General features: G+C 37.8%; 1 protein-coding gene across 1 annotated transcript in view; it reads right to left on the bottom strand.

Moving 5' to 3' along the window:
• Dip2c (disco interacting protein 2 homolog C) overlaps positions 1-23,160 on the bottom strand; it is a 198,359-nt gene extending 175,199 nt beyond the window's left edge. Inside the window, exons 1-4 of the mRNA XM_036188870.1 lie at positions 23,151-23,160; positions 22,643-22,714; positions 21,041-21,208; positions 9,836-9,946 (exon numbers count right to left, since the gene is read on the bottom strand). Of these exons, the coding sequence (XP_036044763.1) occupies positions 9,836-9,946; positions 21,041-21,208; positions 22,643-22,714; positions 23,151-23,160 (361 nt within the window). The remainder of the gene's footprint in view (positions 1-9,835; positions 9,947-21,040; positions 21,209-22,642; positions 22,715-23,150) is intronic.
• Positions 23,161-23,587: the final 427 nt, after the last annotated feature.

A 23,587-nucleotide genomic window follows, 5' to 3' on the forward strand; every position in this document is an offset into this window, starting at 1 on the left:
CCTATTTCCTGCAAGCATCTCTTTCTAAAATAATCACCATGGGTGACTGGCTTGTAAATCTACTCAGTCGGTTCCCACTCCTCCAACTCAGTCCAAGATAAACCTTTCCAGCTTCTAACAATTTATCTATCTTATTACTTCCTCTAATAGACACTTTAAGTTTTTCTTTTCATTTAGTTCTATGAACTGAGGATCTATATTAATGATAGAAGGCACGCTGAATTTAGCAACGGGAAAATACATCTGTATTTCTTTAGTAACAACAGGATTAAGAACACAGGCTTTGGTGGAAAAAAGTTCTGTCCGTATTAACTTTAAATACAATTTTGATCTTGTTGTCTTGTGTTTTAAGGTAGTGTACTGATAATATAATCCAGGCTGGCTACAAACTCACAGCAGTCCTCCTGCCTCTCACATGCTGGCATTATAGCTCTGCACCCCCATACTAGGCTTGAATAAATTTTCTTAAGGCAAGAATACAACTTCATCATCTATAAAATATGAATATCATCACATAGTTGCTGAGAGAATTACATAAAACACAGAAAGCAAAACAGTAAATACCTGTTGCACAACAAGTGCAAGATGACAGCTGCTTTCATCAATATTTTGAGGCAAACAGAAAATTATACTGAGTATGCAACACTCAAAAGGCACAGAGGGGTTAGGCTGCTGACTCAACCTGGTCTTCATATACTGCACAATGAATTCTTGAAGCAATAATACTATGGAACACATGACAGTTGTGGTGCACATGTCATCTACAGTCACCCAAATACACTTATTCTGATGTAGATGTTCCTGTCTGGCCACAGAATGCAAGAAAAAACAGCTATGAACCACATGTGAACAGCAAGTAATATAGATGGTGTTCGACTCTCTATAGGAGCCTGTGAATTATTCTATTCCATTTACCTACCATCAGCCATACCATTTACCTACAGGCTCTGACAGAGAATTCTGGAGTTAAATCCCTCCAATCCCTCTACCAAAAAAACAACAACAACAACAACAACAAAAAAAAAAAAACCAAAAACAAAAACAAAAAAAACACTAGGATACAGGGTCTTTCTATTCATGAGACTCTCCAAGTCAAAAGTCTAAGTAAGATCATTGAACAGACAAAGTCAGGAAATAGGCAGATGTTCTTAAAGAACAGAGAACTCTACTTTTGGAGTTTTGAATTTTGTTTTGAGATAGAACCTTCATATGTAGCCTAAATTTACATAAAAGTTGTGATCCACTTGCCTCAGCCTCTCATGTGCTAGGAATGAAGGAGTGCAACAGCACACCCAGAAACGCTCTATCTCCCTCTGAAAATAACTAGTATCCTGAAAAATGATGAGCAAATACCATCATCTGCTACCATCTCAGTTAGTACAATACATTGGCTGATATTAATAAGGAAACATTGACAAATTGTTAAATAACATCCATGCTATCAAGTGCACATTTGGCAGTAATAATCAGTGTGTTTAATAACATGAAACATGAATAATAGTGTGAAACAACATGAAGATACCAGTGTAGTATCATACATGATAGCTTCACTGCTCCTCTGTGACTTGACCTTCATTCCTTCATCTCTAATCTCTGTTAACTCCTGACTCTTTTTTTAAGGGATACCTGCCCTTTTCAGGTTGATGCTTTCACTTACTAAGACACCGTTAGGTTTCATTGGTATCTTTTCATGGATCAATAGTACACTTCTTTTTACCACTAGTAATCCATTGTCTGGTGTATTTTAAAATGGATAAATGAAGACACATCTTGAGTTCTTCTATTTTTACCCATCAAGAACAAAGTCACTGTGAACAATGGTGTGAAGGCTTTTTGGTTTTTGTTTTTTATAACCATATCTTCAACTCCTTTGTGTACACACCAGGGAGTATGTTTAGCTTTATAAGAAACTGCCAAACTATCTCCTTAAATGGCTATGTAATTATGCATCCTCACCACCAATGATAGACCCTGTTGCTATATGCCTTTCCTAGCCTTCAATATTCATTATTTTGTTAGTGTCTTGCCTTATTAATCTGTATGTCTCTGATGACATATGCCAAGCATCTTCTCCCATGCTCTATTAATCATCTGTGCATCACTTAGGGGAGATATCTATTCACATCTTCTGTCCATGTTTTAATTTGATTGCTTTCTTACCCTTTTAATAGGCTGGCTATTAGTCCTTTATAACCTATCACTGAAAGATTAAAAGACACTCAGATTTGTGGCCTATCTTTCACTATATTAGAGCACAGGCTTCTAATTTCAGTCAAGCCCAGCTTTTCATTTTTCTTTGTGGATTGCACTTTTGGTATGTTACCTAAAATTCATCACCACACTGAAGTTCATCTCCATTTCCTCCACACTGTCTTTCAGGAACTTTGTGTTTTACATATGGAACTGTAATCCTTTTTCACTTCAGACCTAAATTCAATGTCTAGTGTTTTGCTTTGTTTTGTTTTTATATATATGTGCAGTTGTCCTACTACCATTTGTTGACTGGATGATCTTTCCCCATTGCTGGTCCACTTCTAGGCTGTCTATGATGTTCCACTGGCTAACCCTTCTGCTCTCTTCTCATTTAGTTTCATAGTAGGCCATGAACTAAGATATTTAATTCTAGGTCTTCACATTTCCATATGAACTTAAGAATAAAATTGTTGATAACGACAAAAGAAAAGAAAACCTGGATCTCTAATAACCCTCTCAATTTTATGTGATTGAAATTATATTTAACATACTGATCAAGTCAGATGAGTTTTTGTTTCCTCTTTTGGTGCTGGGGTTCAAATATAGGGCCTTGTATATTTTAGACAAGGGCTCTACCATTGAGAAAAATTCTTAGCCTTATATATTTGAAATGTAAGTTTTCCTAAGTAAATCACTAATACAGTATTTATTAATGTCTTTTAAAAACATCTTATGAGGGGCATATGTTATCCGATGTATGTGAAGAAGATGAATGTATGTCAGAGAACAACTTCAGAGAATTGATTCTCTTATTCCACCATGTGGATCCTGGAGCTCAAAGTCAGATTGTCAGGCTTGGTATATTATATGCTGAACCCCTCTTAAAGACAACATCCTCCTATAGAGTCCACTTTGGATTCCAGATCCCCACCTTCCTATCTTAACCTCCCAAACTCTGGAATCATAGGCATGTGATGCTATACTTGGCATTCTTCTAGTTTCATTTGTTGTTTTCCTCACATAATCATGCATGTATTTTCTTGGCATTTTACTTAGGTACTTCATATTTTAGTGTCAATTATAATGTTGTAAAAATTCAAATTCTAAAGGTTCATTGCTAATACATGAAAGAATAATTTGCTCTTATATCCTGCAATCTTGCTGTGACTGGATATTAGCTACAGGAGCATTTTTCTACTGTTGCTGAGGCTTTGTGATGTCTACATATAATCTTGTCACCCAGGGATGTCTAGTTTAACTTCATCCTTTCTACCTGTGCAGTTTCTTTCCTTTTCTCTATTACTATCTAGGATTTCTAGTATAATACTGCATAGGAGAGAGAACCTTTACCTTCTCCATGGATCTTAGTGGAAAATTCATTTCTGACAATTAAATATTGCTTCATGTTATCTTGAAACTTGCATGCACATTCAGTAAATGGAGGGGGTCCATCTTTATTCTTAATTTGAAGACAGGTTCTACCACAACTATTAGGTTACGTTGACTCCTTTTTCGGTATCAATTGTTGAAATCAGATGACTTTTTAGCTTGTTATTTTGATGAATTTGTTGACTCACAAATGTTAAGCCAGTCTGGTACTTTGAAAACCAATTCCAATGGATAACTTCATATAATTCTTTGTATATAATATTACACTCAATTTGCTATTGCTCCTAAGATTTCTGTATCTAATTCATAAGACATTTGTCTACAGTTTTATCTTTGCATAGTTTTGTCTCAGGGTATTTATTCCTTACTCCTTAAAGACACAACTTAGATTTCTAATTTATTAATTTTTTTTATAATTTCTTAGGTTTTTTTAATGTGCATTGGTATTTGGCCTGCATGTATGTCTGTGTGAAGGTGTTGGGTCCCCTGCAACTGGAGTTAGAGACAGTTATGAGCTGCCATGGGGGTGCTGGAAATTGAACCTGGGTCCTCTGGAAGATCAGCCAGTGCTCTTAACCACTGAGCCATCTCTCCAGTCCCAATTTCTTGGTTTTTAATGCATACTTTCAATGTTCTAACCATTTCTAAGCATTGTTTTTTACTCACCTCACAAGTTTGGTCATATGTGTTTTCATTTTCTTTTAGTTCAAAATATTTTTTAGTGTCTTGCAACTTTGATTCACGTGTCACTTAAAAATAATGTTATGAACCTCCAGGCATTTTGGAGTTGTCCATCTCTTTCCATTATTAACATCAAGTTTAATTCACCAGTGGTTTGTGAGCATAGTTTATTTCCTATTGTGTTAATTATAATATCTTTTATGACTGAGAATATTAGCTGCCTTAGTGAATATGTTCTGTATAAACTTAACAAGTACGAATTCTCTTGATGTCTGAAATACTCTGTACCAATGAAGTCCAGTTGACTGATGTTATTGTTCAGTTCATTTATGTCCTTCCTGATTTCCTGGTACTAGATCTTTCAATTGCTGGTACCATGAAGCTGTCATGTCCCACTATGACACAGTGGTCCAGTACTCATTGCTGGGTTTCTTGCCTCACATACAAGGATAGTTTATCATTGGTCACCTATATATTGAGGATTGCTTAGTTGCCTTTCCTCTTCTTGCCTTTATCTGTGGCAACTGACCTTGTTCCCTAGGTATATTAACTAGAATTATAATGCTTACTTTCACCATCTCTTTAATTTACAACTTTATATTAAACCTAGATCTCCTGTAGGAAATACAGACCTGAGTCTTATTTTTAAATCTACTCAGAAATTTCTTCACATATTGAGATTCCTGAGACTTATGCTGGTTGCTGAAAGATATTTGCATATTAATAAATTTATTACCATTGATTTATATTTCTTTTCTTATTTAACACATATTTTCTGCCTTTTCTAGTACTGAGTTTTATATAATCCCATTTTCCTTCCTCTTACACCATGTCAATTATACTTTACTGTAATACTTTCTGCATGGTTGCCATTGAGTTGACAACATACATTTATAATTAATCCAAGTAGACTTTTAACTCAGATAATATCACCTCATGAATGGTATAAGGACTTTATTACAAATTATTCCCCAAATCTTCATCCTGTCATTTGCATCAGTGCTGCAATTTATTTTACTAATACATGGCTATAATTACTTTATCTTTGTCTGTTAGGTCAATATAAAATTATTCTATTTTAATGTGTTTAATTGAAATAGAATTATATCACTTTCCCCTTTCCCTTTTCCTCCCAATAGCACTACTCTCTTCCATATCCCTGTTCTCAAGTTGATAGATTCTTTCTTTACTATTGCTATATATGTGTATACACAAATATATATGTGTGTATATATACAAACAGACAGGTATAGCTCCTAAATCTATGGCTCAGGGAACAGGGGGTAGAAAGACTGTAAGAGCCAGACAATAGGGAGTCTTCTGTGAAACAGTCTAAACTAGAAATGGCTACATAAACAATACCAGAACAATAGCTATGTTAACATGGAAGGGGAAGTTTTTCACAGGACCTCACTCCTGGAGAAAGTAATGACTGCTGGGAGAAGGAAAATGAGCTACAGGTATTGGATTTTATCAGATGTTGAGGATTAGGCTCTCCATATCCTGCTTACATTATCCATTTGCAGTTTTGGGACAACAATTCTTTGATGAATCTAGGAAGAATCCTTAGTTTTCAGTTTTTTTTCTTATGAGGACAAGTCTGATAGTTTCTGAGTGCCTTTACAACTTAACAGTGGGCCTGTACATTCTTGATTTCAGTTTACCTTCCTTATTTTCACATTTCTTCTTTGTGTGGAATTGTTTTTTCTTTTTTTTCTAGTGTCCTAAGTCAAATGCTTCTTTTTTCACTTTCAAGGACATCTCCTTTTCCTGAGCATTCGACATCATTTCCTCCTAAGTACTGTTACCATTGCACCCTACAGATTTTAATTCTGCATCTTTTCTTCATATCTATAATCTAACAAGCATTTAATCTGTTTCTGTTTAGAGTTAGATCCATCCCAAACCTACCAGACTATCCTATATTCACTTTTCTAAAATCTCCTATGGACTAGGCATAGGTAACCAAATTAGTTTCACTTTCGTTAGTGTGGAATCAATAAACCTTTATGTTCTTTTAACTGCATCTTTGCCTTTTCTTCAATGAGTTCCCAGAATAATGCTACTGTAATAGATCATTTGGCAGGTATGGCAAAGTACCTATATGGAAGCTGCTCATCTTAAAATGTTACTAGTAAGGTAGAACAGAATTTTTAATTTAATTTAGTCTTCATTCATTTAAAATTAACAGGTCTTTTTTTCAGATTTATTTATTTATTATGCATACAGTATTCTGTCTGCACATATCCCCACAGACCAGAAGAGGGCACAAGATCTCATTACAGATGGTTGTGAGTCACCATGTGGTTGCTGGGAATTGAACTCAGGACCTCCGGAAGGACAGTCAGTGCTCCTGACCTCTGAGCCACCTCTTCAGCTCAAATTAACAGGTCTTATGTATATACTGACAACCCCACCAGGCAGGGCATCCCTCTACAGATGGATTGTCACCATTCTAGGAATAGGAAGTAAAATTCACAGACTAATTCAATGCAACTATGTGCACTTGTATCTAATAGCCCATAGTATTCTAACATAATAAGGAAATAAGCATATTTCTATTATAATCAATAAGGAAGAAATTGAGTTGTTCAGAGAATGCACAGTTCATGCTCTAAGAATCTCCATAAAGTGAGTAAAACCAGCTGTCTTGAGAAAGAACAACCTCCAACTAGAAAATTAAACTTCAGGATAAAAGTAGAAATTACTCTAGGAAGCTCTTTGATAGCAGGGACTGTGTGCTGCTACAGTTGTGCCTCAGTCACATTTCATAGCAAAGTGCTCAGTATACAAAATAACTTGTACATTTGTTGAAAGGAAGAATGAAAAAGAACTGAGGAGTAAGATACAAGTCTATCCCTAAAAACTAAGTGTAGCTAAGTTCACATCTTGAACTGGGTTGGGATGGGAGAGAAAAAAAGGCTTAAGAGGTAAATTTCAGCTGTGTGGTGGTGGTGCATGCCTTTAACACCAGCACTCAGGAGGCAGAGGCAGGCGGATCTTGAGGCCAGCCTGGTCTATAAAGCAAGTTCCAGGACAGCCAAGACTATTGCACAAAGAAACCCAGTCTTGAAAAACCAAAACCAAACAAACAAAAAAAACCCACCAAGACATAAATTTCAATACTAAAGTTTTTAACTCATATCATTTCTCAACTTAAAAAAAAAGTAATACTTGAAAAAACATGTGACAATAATTTCCAAACTCTGACTCAAAGAAGGCTTTTAATTCTTAACTATTGTAAAGCTTAAAATTAGTTAACTAATGGGTAATGTTCATATTTGCAGTATTAAAAAATTTAGGGGGGGGGCCTAGGCTAAAGAGATGGCTTAGGAGTTGAGCACTGGTTGCTCTTCCAGAGGACCTAGATTCAATTCCCAGAACGCACATGGCAGCTTACAACTACCTATAACTCCAGTTCCAGGGGATCTGACACCTTCACAAGAGTGCACATAAAGTACTTAAAAAATTGTGTAGGGACCAATGAGATGTATCAGTAGATCAAACTGTTTGTTGCCCAAGTTTGGCAACCTGAGTTGGATACCCAGCACCCATGTAAATGTAAAAGGAGAGAACTTACTCTACAAACTTGTCTTCTGACCTCCATAGACAAATCCAACACACTAATCATAAAAACTAAGATAAACAGCTGTTTTTAAGCCCCAAACTTTACAAGCACAGAATCTACTTGTTGCCACCATACACCATCACATGTGTAAAGTTTCTGGGAAAATAAAACAAAACAAACAAACCCAACTGTCTACTCTACGAGAATGAGAATTTTTTAAGTAGCATATTAGTATCATTCTGAAAACACAAGAACCTCGTGGATCTCTCCAGAAGAATAGAGGTCATTCTAGAGCTTCCAGCTCTGTTCCAGACTGGATTACAAAGGAGATCAGCACTGAGATCAGAGTGTATAATCTCATTAGCAAAGCAAAAACAAACAATCCCATGGTTTTTCAAGCTATATCTGAGCCCATTCTAAGCACATTACAAAACAGTATCCTGCATTTGACTTTTAATATTGTTCATTGTCATGGTCTTTTTTTTTTTTTTATAACATGTAAACTTAAACATCAAGGTTTTCTCTTCTGAAGTTTCTGATTATACAAACAGGATACTGAACATAACTAGAAATGAAGCTCTCACTTAGACATCATAAAGGTAGTAAAGTACCTAGCACAGTGTCTGACACAATATAGTCTAAGTGCCCAATAAATGCCTTTACAGTCATTCATTTTCCAAATTTAGTAACTTAAAAAGAATAGAAAAAAAAAAGGGTGTATCTTAAAAAGGGTACATACTATTATAGAGAATTATAGCTAGAAATAGTGATTCATCTCTGAAATCTCAACACTTGTGAGCCTGAGGCAAGACTGACACAATTTTGGAGCCAAGTTAAATGGCAAGAAACTAAAATGTTAGCATCTCTGAGTCTCCTGATGTGAATTGCAATCCCTTTCTCTACTTCCATTACCACAGGATATTACTTCACTTTTATTGGGGTTAAGTAAGTCAGCCATATGGGGCTTGATGCTTTGCCATATTATATAAGTTCTTGGGCAGCCTGAGCTCAGGTATCAAGAATTAATGTAGGTTTGTGGATTTTGAAATGAAACAGAAAAATTATCGCCAAGAGAAATTAAGTTTGCTACTATATAGCTAACTGAATTGATTGTTAATTAGTTCAATTATCTGTAAGGTAACATAATTATTTCTTAAGTAACATAATTTGATCACTGAAGCAACTAAAGCAGCTTTACTGAAAGTTGTTAGAGACCTTCAGACCTCTTAAGGAGCTAGGAAGCTCTTTCCTTACAATCTTCCTTGTTGGCTCAAGAAAAATTAAATCTACAAGAAAACTGAAAAGATACAATAGCAGTAGAATAAAGTGAACTATATTATCTCACCTCTTTTTAGGCTTTTAATTTTTAATACATGCATATCTATGTGTAGGTATGTGTATGTGAACACAGGTGCCTACAGAATCTAGAAGAGGGAGTGAGGGAAAAGAAAGGGCAGTGGGAAGAGATGAATAAAAAAATTCCTAACAAAAAGTCTTCTGTGTGCAAACTCACTGTTAAGGTAGCCTGGTTATCTCTGTTTACAGATAACAAGTATTTAAAGAAATAACAATTATTACTTTACCAAACATGAAAGAGATGTTATGGATTGAGTGGGTATCCTGGAGCAGTGGTTCTCAACCAATGGGTTGCAACCCCTTCGGAGACTGAATACCCCTTTCATGGGAGTCACATATTAGATATTCTGCATATCAGATATTTACCTTATGATTCATAACAGTAGCAAAAGTACTATGAAGTAGTAAAAAAATAATTTTATGGTTGGGCATCACCACAACATGAGGAACTGTATTAAAGGGTCACAGCATTAGGAAGGTTGAGAACCACTGAACTAGAACATACACTGGTACACAAGCTAGAGCTTCACCTGAGCAAAGTCCAAATGTCTTGAACTTGTGCCTCATAGCCAATGGGAAGGTGAACCCAATTCATTCACAGTAACAGACCCAAGTAAGTGAGTCTAGTGTCTCCATACAATTCCTTACCTGACCTATAACGTTCATCTCGAGAGCCTGAAGATCTTCGACGGTGGTATCGAGAGGCTGAGGAAGGAGTGACAGGTGCCCGTCGCTCTTGAGGCAAAGCTTGGTCCACTCCTGGATAGAAGGTAAAACAGCAGAATGAGGGTGAGGCTATTCTCAGCAGCTAAGCTAAGGAAACTTGGTTACAATAAATATTCACTCATTACATTCCTATGACTTATTAAACCAGGTGGTAGTGAGAAGCCTGGGTGCCACTCTGCAGATCAACAGGAAGGTAGGCATAAGTAAGGCTGAGCCCTAGAGAAGTTCTAATTGTGGGCAGGCTACAGGCAAGTGTTCTTTCTTGTTGCAGTGTCCACCAAAGCATAAAGTCCAAGACATAGGATCAAATTATGATTTTTTTGGTAGAATAAACAGAAAGACCATAAATGCCCTGAGATATTTTAAAATTACAATTATCAATAAAGTCAACTTTAAAACAAACCTTATAAACTATTTGTATTTGGTAACTGAGAAATTATCCATTTGTAGCATCAACTTTCAGCTTTTGTTATTCCCAATTACTAACTCTGGAAACTTGCTCCATTTAATGCTAAGTAGATGAACAAGATATACTTGAAAATAGCTTTTATTAATTAACAAAAATGTTATGTTAAATTCAAAGACAAAAGCTGACCCCCATATCTGCTAATCAAACTATCTGTTAGACTGACATAGCACAGCACCAAGGAACACAATGTAGATGAAACTAAGTAGCATGGGAAGAGTACATTTTTACAGTTCTGACATAAAGAAATTGCTCCCACTGAGTTCTAATAACAACCACTGCTTCTTAAGAAAAGACCAGTGATAATTAGAAGATATAAAACATAAGCTATACCAAAAAGGAATTTAAAAAAAGTCTAGATTTCAGTAACAATTAGCTTCCATGGTCCTATTTTAATATTCTTTATCATATGCAAAACTTATGAAGCCAAGTAGTTCTGCATTGGGCTGACATTTACATTTGGACTTATAGCCCTGATTTCTTTTTTTCTGTTTTTTTTTTTTAATTAAAATTTTCTAGCACAATCACAGTTTCTTCTCCCTTCCTACTCTCCTCCCAGTACCTCCCCTTAACCTCTGCTACACTGGACATCCACTCTTCCTCCTTTCTCTTCAGAAAAGAGCAGGCTTCCCATGTATATCTGCCAGACATGGCATATCAAGCTGTAGTACTTCCTCTCCTATTAAGGCTGGATGAGGCAACCCAGTAGGAGAAAAGGGGTCCCAAAAGCAGGTCCCTGCTCCCACTATTAGGAGTCCCACAAAGAGACCAAGTTACACAACTGTAACATATGCATATCAGTCCCATGCAGGCTCCCTGATTGTTGATTCAGTCTCTTTGAGCCCCTATGAGCCCAGGTTCTGTGGGTGTACTTATGGTGTCCTTGACCCCTCTGTCTCCTACAATCCTCTCCTCCCGCTCTTCTGCAAAATTCCCCAAGTTTGGCTATGGGTTTCTGCATCTGTTTCCATCAGTTGCTGGGTGAAACATCACTGATGGCAATTGACAGGCCTGACTCTTAGACAGCATGTAGGCTTCTCTCCACTCACCATAGTTTCTACTACTTACAAGATCAAGATTATGTTGAGATGATGAAAAACCATAAAGTCATCAGAATGTGATTGATATATTCCCATCTTGTTCACTTTTTAACAATTCTGGGTCTAATATTTATACCTTCCTACAATTGTCATGCTTTCAATGTACCTATTTGCTGACACTTTTAAAATATTCCAACTGAAAACTAAAACAAACCTGATGGGGGAATGTCTTTTTGTAGCTTGTGAAAATATGTTTGCTCTGACTGGTTTGTAAATAAAGCTGTTTGGCCAATGGTAAGGCAGAATAGGGTTAGGCAGGACATTCTAACTAGAGAGGAGGAAGTTAAAAGGCAGAACAGAGAGGACACTGTCAGCCACTGCCATGAGAAGCAAGATGTAAAGATATTGGTAAGCCACGGAGTCACATGGCAAAGTATAGATTTATAGAAATGTGTTAATTTAAGATGTAAGGTCTAGCTAGTGAGAAGCCTGAGCCAATAAGTCATACAGTTTGTAACTAATATAAACCTCTGTGTGTTCATTTGGATCTGAGCCGCTTCAGGACCACAAGGACGCGGACGCGGGAGCTGGGTGGAAAGTTTCAGTTACACAAACACTTCCCATACTTTTCCTCCCTTAGTCAAACATTCACAATCTAGTCATTTGCCGGTTCATTTTTTGTTTGTTTGTTTTGTATTTCATTGTTTACTTGGAGCTTCTTCCTCCTCTAACCTGGGTCACTAGACCTGTTGTGCCATTTAGGATCCCTTTCATCCTGGACTTGCTTTTGCTTTGAAGAATTTTAAGTCACTGGTTCCTTGAATTCATCCATGTCTTTCTTCTTCTCATATTTTAAAGAAGTAACTAAAGTAGCTTCCTCAGGAAAGATAAAAGAGAAATAATGTATAGAAGTCTTGTGTGTCCCCAAGGTTGTCTTTCTACTACAACAAGGATAGGTCCTGGATATTCTAGGTGAAAATTATGTTTACTTTTTGCCTTTCATTTTCATTATTTCCCCAAAGTTCATCATTACGATGCTATAATCATTACACTGTCTCTTCTGTGACAACTTACATAATTTCCTCTTTATTTTTACTTAAGGAGCTAATAGCCAGTTCTCTTCTTGTGGCAGAACACTAATGGATCTCTTTCAGATTGATCTTTCATTTGGGTTGATTGAGACCTTGAGTGTCCTGTACTGTGAGAAAATGTCTCACTCTGTGGCTGAGACTGTTTTCAGGACAGTGTAGGTGCTCTGACATAGCACCTTTGACTACAGGACTTGTCTGATTATGTTCAAACCTGGAGCCTTGTTAACTTTAATTCCTTAGGAGGTATACATGTCCACAAGGACTGAGCAGAGGTAGTTGCCATTTCCCATAGGCTGTTTCTTTCAGCTACTTGCTGAGTGATACCCATGATGTCTACTAATTATCTGAATGTACTGGCTTTCACTTTGTTAAGTGACTCCCCTACTTTACATATCATTGCTTTCATTCTCTTTACACACTGACTGGCATTTTGGAACAGCTCAAGAAGCAGCAGAGATAAACATACACTTTCAAGTTGTCAGGTTTACCAGTTGTAAATCTCTGTATTATTTTCCTGTCTAGTCATGAATATAAGCCTCCTCAGAACTATTTTCACCCTTCACCTCTTCTCAGGATCCATAGCATACAAAGCCAAGACTACTGTCTGGTTTATTGATGAGCCTTCTACGGCTGTCATCAGTGAGGTAATTTTGCATACTTGCTCCCATGGATTGAAGTGCAGTCTACTACAAGTGTTTTAAAAGAGAAATTAATACAAATAGGCAGAAGAGCTCCAACAGTTTGTCAGTAACAAAATATACTTTAAAATAGTATTTGAGTAAATATTTCATTCATTATATTTCATATGACCTTATTTCAACCAAGATTTGAAGTGGTATATTCAGAGAGAGAGAAAAAAATCAACAATTGAGTATGTAACTCTCTATAGAACTGACTCTATGACCAAAAAGTCACTTGCACACTCATTCTCTTTCTCCAGCACAAGGCAAACTGGTCAATCCTTTCTGCTGAAGCAGATGAACCCTTAACAACACAAATATAAATAATTATTAGCAAAGCAGTTACAGTTCAGTGTTCACCACTGGAAGAACTCAACACTCACTGAAATGTTTAGTTTAGGGAACTATGACTGAAGACCAATTCTCAAAAAACCAGAGACCAGCATTCTCAACAGGAAGTACAGTGAGAGTTAAGAGGCTAACGTGGGCACTGGGAAAGAAGGCATTGTGAAAGAAAAAGGTGACAGTCCCCAACATGCAACAGTCAGGAGTATGAAACAATTGATTCTTGTTTGTTAAAACGCAAATGTCGATACTAATTCCTTCTCCCACAATATTTATGAGGCAATTACATGTGATCCATATGCCAAGCACCAAGCCAGCTCCAGGACCCATAAACATGAAGAGACAGAACCACACAGATGAGGCAGATATGCATAGATAATAGTTTACCAACCTTAGATCCCACTTGGCTTAGAATCTTAGACTCACTCTTCTAACAATACACTTGGTAACCTAGGTCTCTTACTTGCATGTATTATGCATACACACCTCTTCTCATAATACAAGTAGCAATTTAAGACCCCCATCTTTATTGAACTATATTCACACCCCTCTCTGAACAGTTGAATAATCTCACCATAATGATTATCAAACTTGGACAAAATCTATTAAAATGCATTTCCAGTACATTGATAGGAAAGGTGGGGATCTGATTAGGCCTAAACTGTTTTTCTGTACCTACACAGTTAGGCAAACTGTGTCTTTAAAGTTAACTTTCCAGGAGAACCACATATTTATGATCTCATATGCTTATGCATAATTGGATGTGCATATGATTTAAATCGGATGTTGTCAAACATAGTGGAATAGTAGTTTTAATTCTAGCACTCAGGAGGCAGAGGCAGGTGGATTTCTTTGTGGTCAAGACCAACCCTGATCTACACATAGTAAATTTTAGGCCAGCTAGGTCTGTCAGCCTATTCCCTTGAATCAGCTACATCACGAAAAGAGACAAACACAGTAAGCTAAGACTTACATAATCCAATTTGTAGATCAAAACAAAAACCATCCATTACATACCAGATAATCAAACTCTTCCTTTCCTTAAACAGCATAAAAGGATGCCCAAACAATAATCAGGTTCTTGAGCAGTTTCTTACTCTCTTGCAGTGTGTTTCTTTCCTATGTGGATGGTTCCTTTGCTTTAAATAGCTTCCTAGCTACTCTGCAGTCTTTGTGGGTTTTTATTTCATCCTTGAACCTGGATATCCCAGACCCAGACACCACATGCCCTGATATCTGTGACCTTGGGCAAGTTCCTTAACCTTTCCTACGCCTGGCTTTCCATCTGTATTTGAAAACTAGTGACAAGTAACACTTCAAATCACTGGCTTAAAGACTTTATTAAAACCGGGAGATGAGTTCTGTTATTTAGCCATTTTGCTGATCAGATAATACAGAAACAGAAGTGGAACTTAAACATTGTGCCACATTTAGATCTAAGTTTTCTCTTCATTCAGAATTGCCTTTGTGTTTGTCCCTCCCAGTGCTCAAAGACTCCTCTCCTCCGAGCACAAAGCATTCTGGATACCTCACTTTCCGGCCCTGATGACTGCAATAGCAAGCACCAAACTCATCCATCTGGAACAGAAGATACCTCCAACTGTAGCCCACCTTCCTCTCCAGCTGATCTTCCAAGTCAAATAGAAATTATGATTCTTCCAAAGTTTTGCCTTGTCTCTCTAATTTCACCTCTTTAAACACCTCACCTACTCACCAGATTTGGAAATCTGAAGACAAAAGTAAGAAAAAGCAGGAGTATCATTAATCACTTGTTAATTATTTATGGATTGTCATTAAGTAATTCTCCAGCAAAAATTTCTGTTATAGTTGTTATACTTAACCAATCTATAATCAATACACATGAGTAAACACTTTAGTGTCTTACATGAACATTGTACTCAGACAGACACTAGACACCATGTTATCCTGAAGAATAAGGCACAGGTGGGCCACCCATCTGTCTCTCTAACTTGAGACTCAATAGATTAGAGGCCACAAGGCAGGAAAGTAAGCCTTGAGTTACTTAAGAGATGATATTGGAGGAGGGGGAGAGAGGATTTCTAAAATTTATATTATAAAAGAAATATACCAAAAATCTTTGTTTTAAAATACAATTTAAAATGTCAGATATATGAGGAATACTTCAAAAATATTATTTGTGATCAAGGTAAGACCTTGATCCAAACTTGTCTGAATACTTTGAACACTGAATACCTTGAATGAATTATTCTGCCTCTATATCGATGATTTCACATGTGCCAAGGAAGCTTCAGTGGACAAAAACTCTCAGGTGTTCCCAGGGCATCCACTGTAGCTCACTCTCCTGGCTTCTTCCCTGGCACTGACAATAAGCTCCTAGCTGGAGCTCCAAAGCTACCATAGGCTTTCACAAAATCTGTGAAATTGCTGGAGCATTTTCCTTATTTCTGAATTAAGTCCCACTGTCTTCTAGCTTCTCATTATGGTCTCTGGATCACACAGAAACCCCTATTTTTGAAGTAAGTATAATTAAGGAATTACCTAGGAAGTAAAAAGTACCTGTATGATTAGGTAAGGCATTTTCTACATTTGCTTTGTACTAACACAGATGAGGCCACCACAAAACAGGAAATTGAGACTTTGTTCTGAGCACCTTAGTATCTACCCTACCATGCACTCTTAATTCTTACATTTCTTTCACAGTTACTTCCATTTCATCTTTTACTAACACAAAGCTATTGTGTAATACCTTACATTTGTTTTGTAATCATTTTCCAATTACATTATATTGATGGGGGAATTCATGAACAGAACTAGCAAAGTATGAATGAACTAAAGCCTGTGACAATTTGACACTTGAATTAAACTGCTATCCTGCATTATTTGTTTATTTTGTTGGTAGTGCTTAGAATTAAACCCAATGCCTCAGTGTGCTATGCAAGCAATTTACATCTCAACCATGTCCCCAGTCCCAGTCTGATTTTATCCAGACACTACTGGATAAAATACCAGTTTACTGTCAGGCCTAGGGCTTTGAGTTGTTCTTTTATGACTCAGATTTTTCACAAAAAACTATGATCCAGTCCTAATTGGCACCATCTTTAGTGTTAGGTGGCTAAACTCAACTCAGCCTGAACCCTAAGATGCTGGCTGGGCATGGGTTTAGTGATGTTTTCTTTTTGCTACTGATTCTCTGACAAGAAACCTAATTCATTAAATGCCATTAAAAATAATAGAATATTCAGCCAATCAAGCCAACAGACATGTAAATAGAATATATCAGACAACAGAGCAGCAATCTGTGCATGAATCATCAACAACAGAGCTCACTTAGAACATAGGAGACTTGCCCTTTACTGATGAATGTGCTTTCCTCTCACCATTCAAGCTGGAAAGGATGCCTACTAAGTCCCAGACCAGAAATGCCAGCTTTGAATGCCTCTCTTCACGATTTTGGGGAAGTAACCTTGCAGCATCTCACCTTTACCCTCCACAGACTCATGACACAACAGAATTCCTTAGTAAAGGGAATGTGCCTGTACAGGCCTGTGTGTCCCTCAGTCTGTGTTGAAGGAGGTCACATGTGCCACCAAACACAGCCTCATTCATTGTCTAGAGACCAAGTGTATTTCAGTCATGAGGTTAAATTCCTCAGACAGAATGAAACATAACCAAACTGTGCACTGAGGAAGCTCAGCAGTTGTCCACACAGATACTGAACCTAACAGTAACAGGCTCAGGCAAGCAGCCAACCACTTTATTTTCTAGAGAAAATACTCAAGTGTCAACTGACTAGCATTTATATCCTCAAAATCAAAGACCCAGCTTTTCATTTTCCATGTACCCAAGATACAAAATTCAGCAGCCTGAAAACTTGGCCAATCATGGACAACTTTTTCTATCATAATCTAGCAGAGCATCTGCTGCTAGATTTCAGATAAAGCCCTCTCCATATTGGACACTGACACACACACACACACACACACACACACACACACACACACACAAGCTGAGTCACTCCATGTAAAGGCATTCACATCAGAGCAACTATCTTCAGTGACAACATCAGATACTGGGGTTTACAAACCAAATAAATAGAAATCAATGAACTAGAATAAGCTATTGGTCCAAAATCATGTAATCCTTTGCCATTTCTGTCACTGATTAGCATTAATGTGGCCAACTGACAATTAGATTAATCGAAATAAGAAATAAAAACAGAAATGTCACCTTAGATAAGGGAAGCCTGGTGGAAAAGGTTTGTGCAAATCACTGTGCACACCTGAGCAGTGAATGCTTTTAGTACTAACCTTGGCTACAACAATTGTTGAGAATACTCTTACTGCTCTACTGGCAAGTCAACAATGGACAGCCTTGCAGATCCTCACTGGTATGACAGAAGTTTAGTGGACATAGGACAGGAAGGAAAGAATTTAGGGTCCAGGAGAAACAAGCCACTGCCTTGTTTTACCTCTTCCTACTATGTACAAAGTCTGGAACTGGGTATACTTGCCTGCAAGTGGGCTGCACTTACTGTGTGCAAGGGGATGAGAGATCCTCAATCGATTCCTATCGTACTATTGTGGGGTAAGGACAGAATACCAAACTACAGCTGCCTGGAAGTATTACACAAATACATCACAATAAGACTGGGGCTAGGACTGTCCTAACCAGAAAGACAGATGAAAAAAACCCTTCAACGGTAGCATTTGAGTTGATGATTAAACAAAACTTAGTACCGGCAAAATATACATCCCCAGGATTTCTAACATGGAAAACACCATGGCCATCTGGGGAAGCCAATACCAGGCCAGGGCTACAGGAGGTACAATAGCTGGACATGATTATTAGACCCACTCTCCATGAAGGATTGCCTATGGTCTGCATTAGTAACAAGTAGGGCCCATAAATTCTCACTAATAACAGACACTTTGCTGCTGTGAACCCTAGGGAGTAGTAGGAAATGCAAGAAATTTGCCAATTAGCTTGTATTAGTCCAAGACACATTATGTCTCAAACTAACTAAGCTACAGCCTTGCAGCTAGGCATGAATCCACCTGGCTGCTGAAGACAAAGGCAGATGAACTTCAAACACTGATTCTGTAGAAACAGCTCCATGCCAAGAAACATTTCATGACTGCCATGTCATAAGTAACACCTAGTCAATATATATATTATAAGAAAGGAGGTGAGTATTTAGCTTCATGATAGTTTACTATTTACAGTAACATTGAAATTTTACTACTTTTGGTTACCAAATAAGTCTTCTAAAAGTAGTAAACACTCTCTATACAAGTCTGCAATGTATTAAAAAAATAAATAAATAAATAAAACCTCCTCTAAGAACAGTGCTGGGTAGCTGGCTTTATCTTCTGTTTTGATCTGGTTTAGATGGCAACAAAGGATCATTTTGAAATCTGCACTTTCTCAGTAAAAAGTATAAGAGGAAGTGTCAAACAAGTTCCCTTCTCTTATAAAATAATCTTCAACCTGTTATCTCTACTCTTTAATTCTCATCTGTCTTCATAGTTTCTAGTACACTGTTCCCGATCTGAACTGAGGTAGGCACTCAGCATTGTGCTCCACCGAGAGAAGCTGTCTTCCCCAGCAGGTGCTTCCCTACCATTCCTCTCACAGTGTTGATGCCTTGAGTAGCAGTGAAAATCCTGCAGAAGAAACTATGTCCTGAGCATTCTCACCAGGAAGGAACTACAGCCTGGGAACTCTACCTCCAGTATCCTAACTTCATCTTATGGCAATCTAATTCATAATCATGTGTCCCAAGCACCTCAGAAATATTTTTGGAATACTTTCTGGGAAATCTTAACTTTTATCTGGTAAACAATACAGATACATTCAACTACAACTCCATACGGATCCTATTGTGACAGAATGCCTTCCCAGATGGGCTGGACAAGAAAGAGCTCCCAGCTTTAGAAACACCTGCTTTCCTTGATATCTTCCTAAGTCCTGATGATGAATGAATCTTCCATGCAGTGGTAACTTTTCAGAAGGAGGTTATCTATAAAATGCTTCTGCTAGGAAAGGTGGTAGTTTGAATGAAAATGGTCCCCCATAGACTCATATATTTGAATGCTTAGTCACCAGAGGCAGAACCTAGAACATGTACTGTTTGGGAAAGATTAAGAGGTGTGACCTTGTTGGAGGAGGAGTATTATTGAGAGTGGGCTCTGAGGTTTCAAAATCTCATACCAGGCTCCTCTTCCCCCTATACCCCCTCTCTGCTCACAGATCAGGGTGTAAATAAAGCTTTAAGCTACAATTCCAGCACCATGCCAGTCTGCTTCCCATCATGAGGATCATGGACTAACTCTCTAAAACTGTAAGCAAGGGCCCAATTAAATACATTCTTTTAAGAGTTGCCTTGGCCACAATGTTTCTTCACAGCAATAGACCAATAATTTAACAAAGGAACTAAGTCCTCCATCCTAAAATGACACCCTCTCCCATATTACAGGAGGGCGGGATGGTGCTCATGTTTGTGGAAAGGTGGTAGGACAAGGCAGAGAACACAACTCAACACATCCAAATTTTTACATTCAGTTTTTATCACATTCCCATCAGAAATTCTTAAATGGAATCTGCAGCTAGGATCCAACTTGAGCTGGTCATCTACTCTCCAAACTTCTGTCCATTTCAACAAGACCATGGTAACTGTCAACAAGGCAAATAAAGGCAAAGATGGGAAATAGATGAGATGTTCATTTCTAAATACTGAAGTTCACTTCAATATTTTTATGAGATTTGTTTGTTGTAGTAGAGAGCAAACTCAGGACCTCTCACACACTCAAGAAATGCTCTACTACTGCACCATAAACTCAGCCTATTATTAGCACATAATTTCAAAACAACGCATTCTATCAGAGGTATAACCCAGAACATGCACTTATAAATACATTTTACAAATACATATGCTCCTGTTTTAAATGTTCTTATTCTACTAAAGAGTACATAGTCATCTTTCTGCTTCTTGAATTTCTTAAGTTAAAAAAAAAATGGTCCAAACCTTCTAGAAGGACCCTGACCTGGAAACCACTCTAAGATTATGTTGGTCTTTCTATTGAAGAATCCTAACACTTTGATGATAGGAGTACGGGAGCATGTAGGTCTCAAAGTCTCTCCCTTTAGCACATCTCAGGGCTCAAGATTTTATTACTCATCCTCTTCCTAGGTGTCTGGCTTTAAGACAAAACAGTGCAACAACTTTAAGGGGAAAAAAACTCATCACTAGGCATGCATCCTTTCTTAAGGTCTTTGTCCTAGAAGAGCCAGCTGACCACAAATTGTAGAGAGAACATTCCAAATTAGCAGCAAATGTAGAAAGGACCCCAATTCTGGGATAGTCATTATTCATGCATGCAAATTCTGACCCCAAGGAGCATGGTAGGTATTCTCTTGGGGTACCGAACCTCTGATGCCTTCGGTGTCAGCCCTATACATGGGGAAAGGCTTCCAAAACTGTCCTCTGCCTGGGGGCTGGTCTCTCTCAGGGATGCAGGGCTCACCGAAACGAAAGTAAAACAGAGGACGATTCCCCGCTGCACTGGCCGCCCGCTCCCTGGCTGCAGCTTCTCGGATGTCGCACACCCCGATGTGGGCAGAGCGGAACGGTCTCCTCGGTACGCCTTCACCGGGCTGCAGTCTACACCGAACCACGGCAGCTCCATTCGCTGCTGTAACAAGTTGAAAAAAAACTAATTAATTCAGACTTTAGTTTTTTTTAAATTTGTTACAGCGCTGAGCAGAGCTGCCGACCCCATGCAGAAATAGCACACAGACCACCAAAGGCTCCACTTGGTGCAGAAACCCTCTGCCCCCAGCCAGACTCGGTCCAGTGAAGGCTACAGAACATCCCAGGTAAGCCAGTAACTGCTCCTTTTTCATATTTATTTGGTATGCCAAATCGATATCCAACAGCGTCGTCAAATGAACCAAGTAGCCTTACTCAAGGACAGGGCAGACACACACAGACATCAAGTGACCTGGCCTTTCTGACAATCACACAAGGGGAGGCTAAGGTGAAAAAAATACCTTCCCCAACACTTGCCCTTAATCCATTTACCAACCTATTTACTTTTTCTTCTTCCAAATAAAACCATGCTTCTTCCCTTGACAAACCAGACCACAAGAAATCAGTCTCTCAGCTAACACACAGGTCCACTTTTACACCAACTTCCTTAAAAATTGCAGCAAAAGACATAACAAGCAGAACTACAAGCACAGCAGACTCCTGATATCAAGTTCAGGAGCCACAGAGCTTTTTAGCCATGTCAATTCCAAAACCCTGAGGGGAAGGGGGGGAGTGGGGTGTGTGTCACATCCTGGAGAGAATAGAAATGGTGTTTATACACATGCACTTTAAGCTTCTTAGTTTTGTTTCATCCATAGAAACTGCAGTTTCAGTTTTTACCTTTAACACGTGCGTTACTAGCCTTTTACCGTGAGGAAGGATATTGCTTGCATTCTCTGAGTAATTTCTAAAGCCTAACAAATTTTCAAGGTTATCCTCTAAGCGATGTGAGGTGACACAGGGAATTCATGCTGGAATGCCAATGTAGCTCTATTTTCTTTTTCTTAAAATCTGTACAACCTAGCTCAAGTACAGAAATTCTCCAAAGCCACACATGACACAACAGTGGCAGGAAATAATATACCTTGTACTTTGCAAGTATAGGTAGTGCATATTCTACCACCATCTCTAAAAACACCAAACCTTTACATCATATCCTCTGAGTCAGGCTACCACAATATTTTCTAATTGTCAAATCTTGTATAAATTTAAACCATAGTCATTAGCAATAATTAACTCATCAAGTCAAAAATCATGTTTAAACCACAAATGCTCCTAGTTTTATAATTACAATGTTTCAAAGACAACAACAGATGAAATTTCTATTAAATTGTACTAGGTATTTTTATAGAAAAGTCACACATGCCTTCAATATTCACAAAATCTTTAAGTAATTATACAAAGAGTTTTGTTTTAGAGAATGCAGGTGTCAAGTGTGCACTCTTCAGGCAGGTTCCAGAGTGAGGGAAAAGCCTCTTTCAAATGTGGCTATTAACTTTTAAAATTAGACAGTTTATACTATTCAAGTTTTACGTACTTGGAGGCTGGGGAAGGTAGGCTCCAATTAATTTTGACCTCTTCTTTTCATATCCCTTTTGTGTAATGTCACCTGTAAGAGAAGGGAAAAAAAAAAGCATTTAGGATAGTTTTAATGGAAAGAATTGGTCATTTAATGGAGTAAGACAAATTTACCAACACTTGTAACTATCTTTGTTTGCTTTATAATTAGAGATTTATAAAGGAATTATTGTGTATCATTTACTTTAACTTTTTCATTCACCTAAAAAAAAAAAAAAAAGAAAAGAAAAGAAAAGAAAAGAAAAGAAAATCATAGGCATTCTTGTTACATAAAAACGCATTTGCTCAATACATGTTCATCTCTGGCTCTTTCTGGCTGGGTTTCCACCCTGAGGGTTCAAAAGTAGATCTGTGCAATTATTTTCACCTTTGCAGGCGCATGAAGCCTGCTCAATCTTCAGGGGCTCTCGTTAACTTAACAATGGACTGGACAACTGTCTGGGCTGGGAAGCTGGCAACACCATTACAAACAGGCATTGCCTTTCATTAATGAGAGTTATTTTCTAATCAGATATGTCAGTCACAAGGACTTTAAACAGCTAAGGTGTTTTGTTGTTGATTTTTTTTAAAAAAAGGAAGGAAGGAAGGAAGGAAGGAAGGAAGGAAGGAAGGAAGGAAGGAAGAAAGAAAGAAAGAAAGAAAGAAAGAGAGAGAAAGAAAGAGAAAGAAAGAAAGGCAGACTTAAGACAAAAGAAAGCATTAGATAAAACCAAGCAAAAGGCCCATGGAGATTTAAAAGACATTCATAGTAACTGGATTTATGTTGAGGTCTTTGATCCACTTGGACTTAAGTTTGTGCACGGTGACATATATGGATCTATTTGCAGCCTTCTACACATTGATATCCAGTTATGCCAGCACCATTTGTTGAAGGGGGCAGGACGGGAGAGGACAGGGGAACCCA

This window comes from Onychomys torridus, chromosome 5, assembly GCF_903995425.1.
Source record: "Onychomys torridus chromosome 5, mOncTor1.1, whole genome shotgun sequence".
NCBI classification, from domain to species: Eukaryota; Metazoa; Chordata; class Mammalia; order Rodentia; family Cricetidae; genus Onychomys; species Onychomys torridus.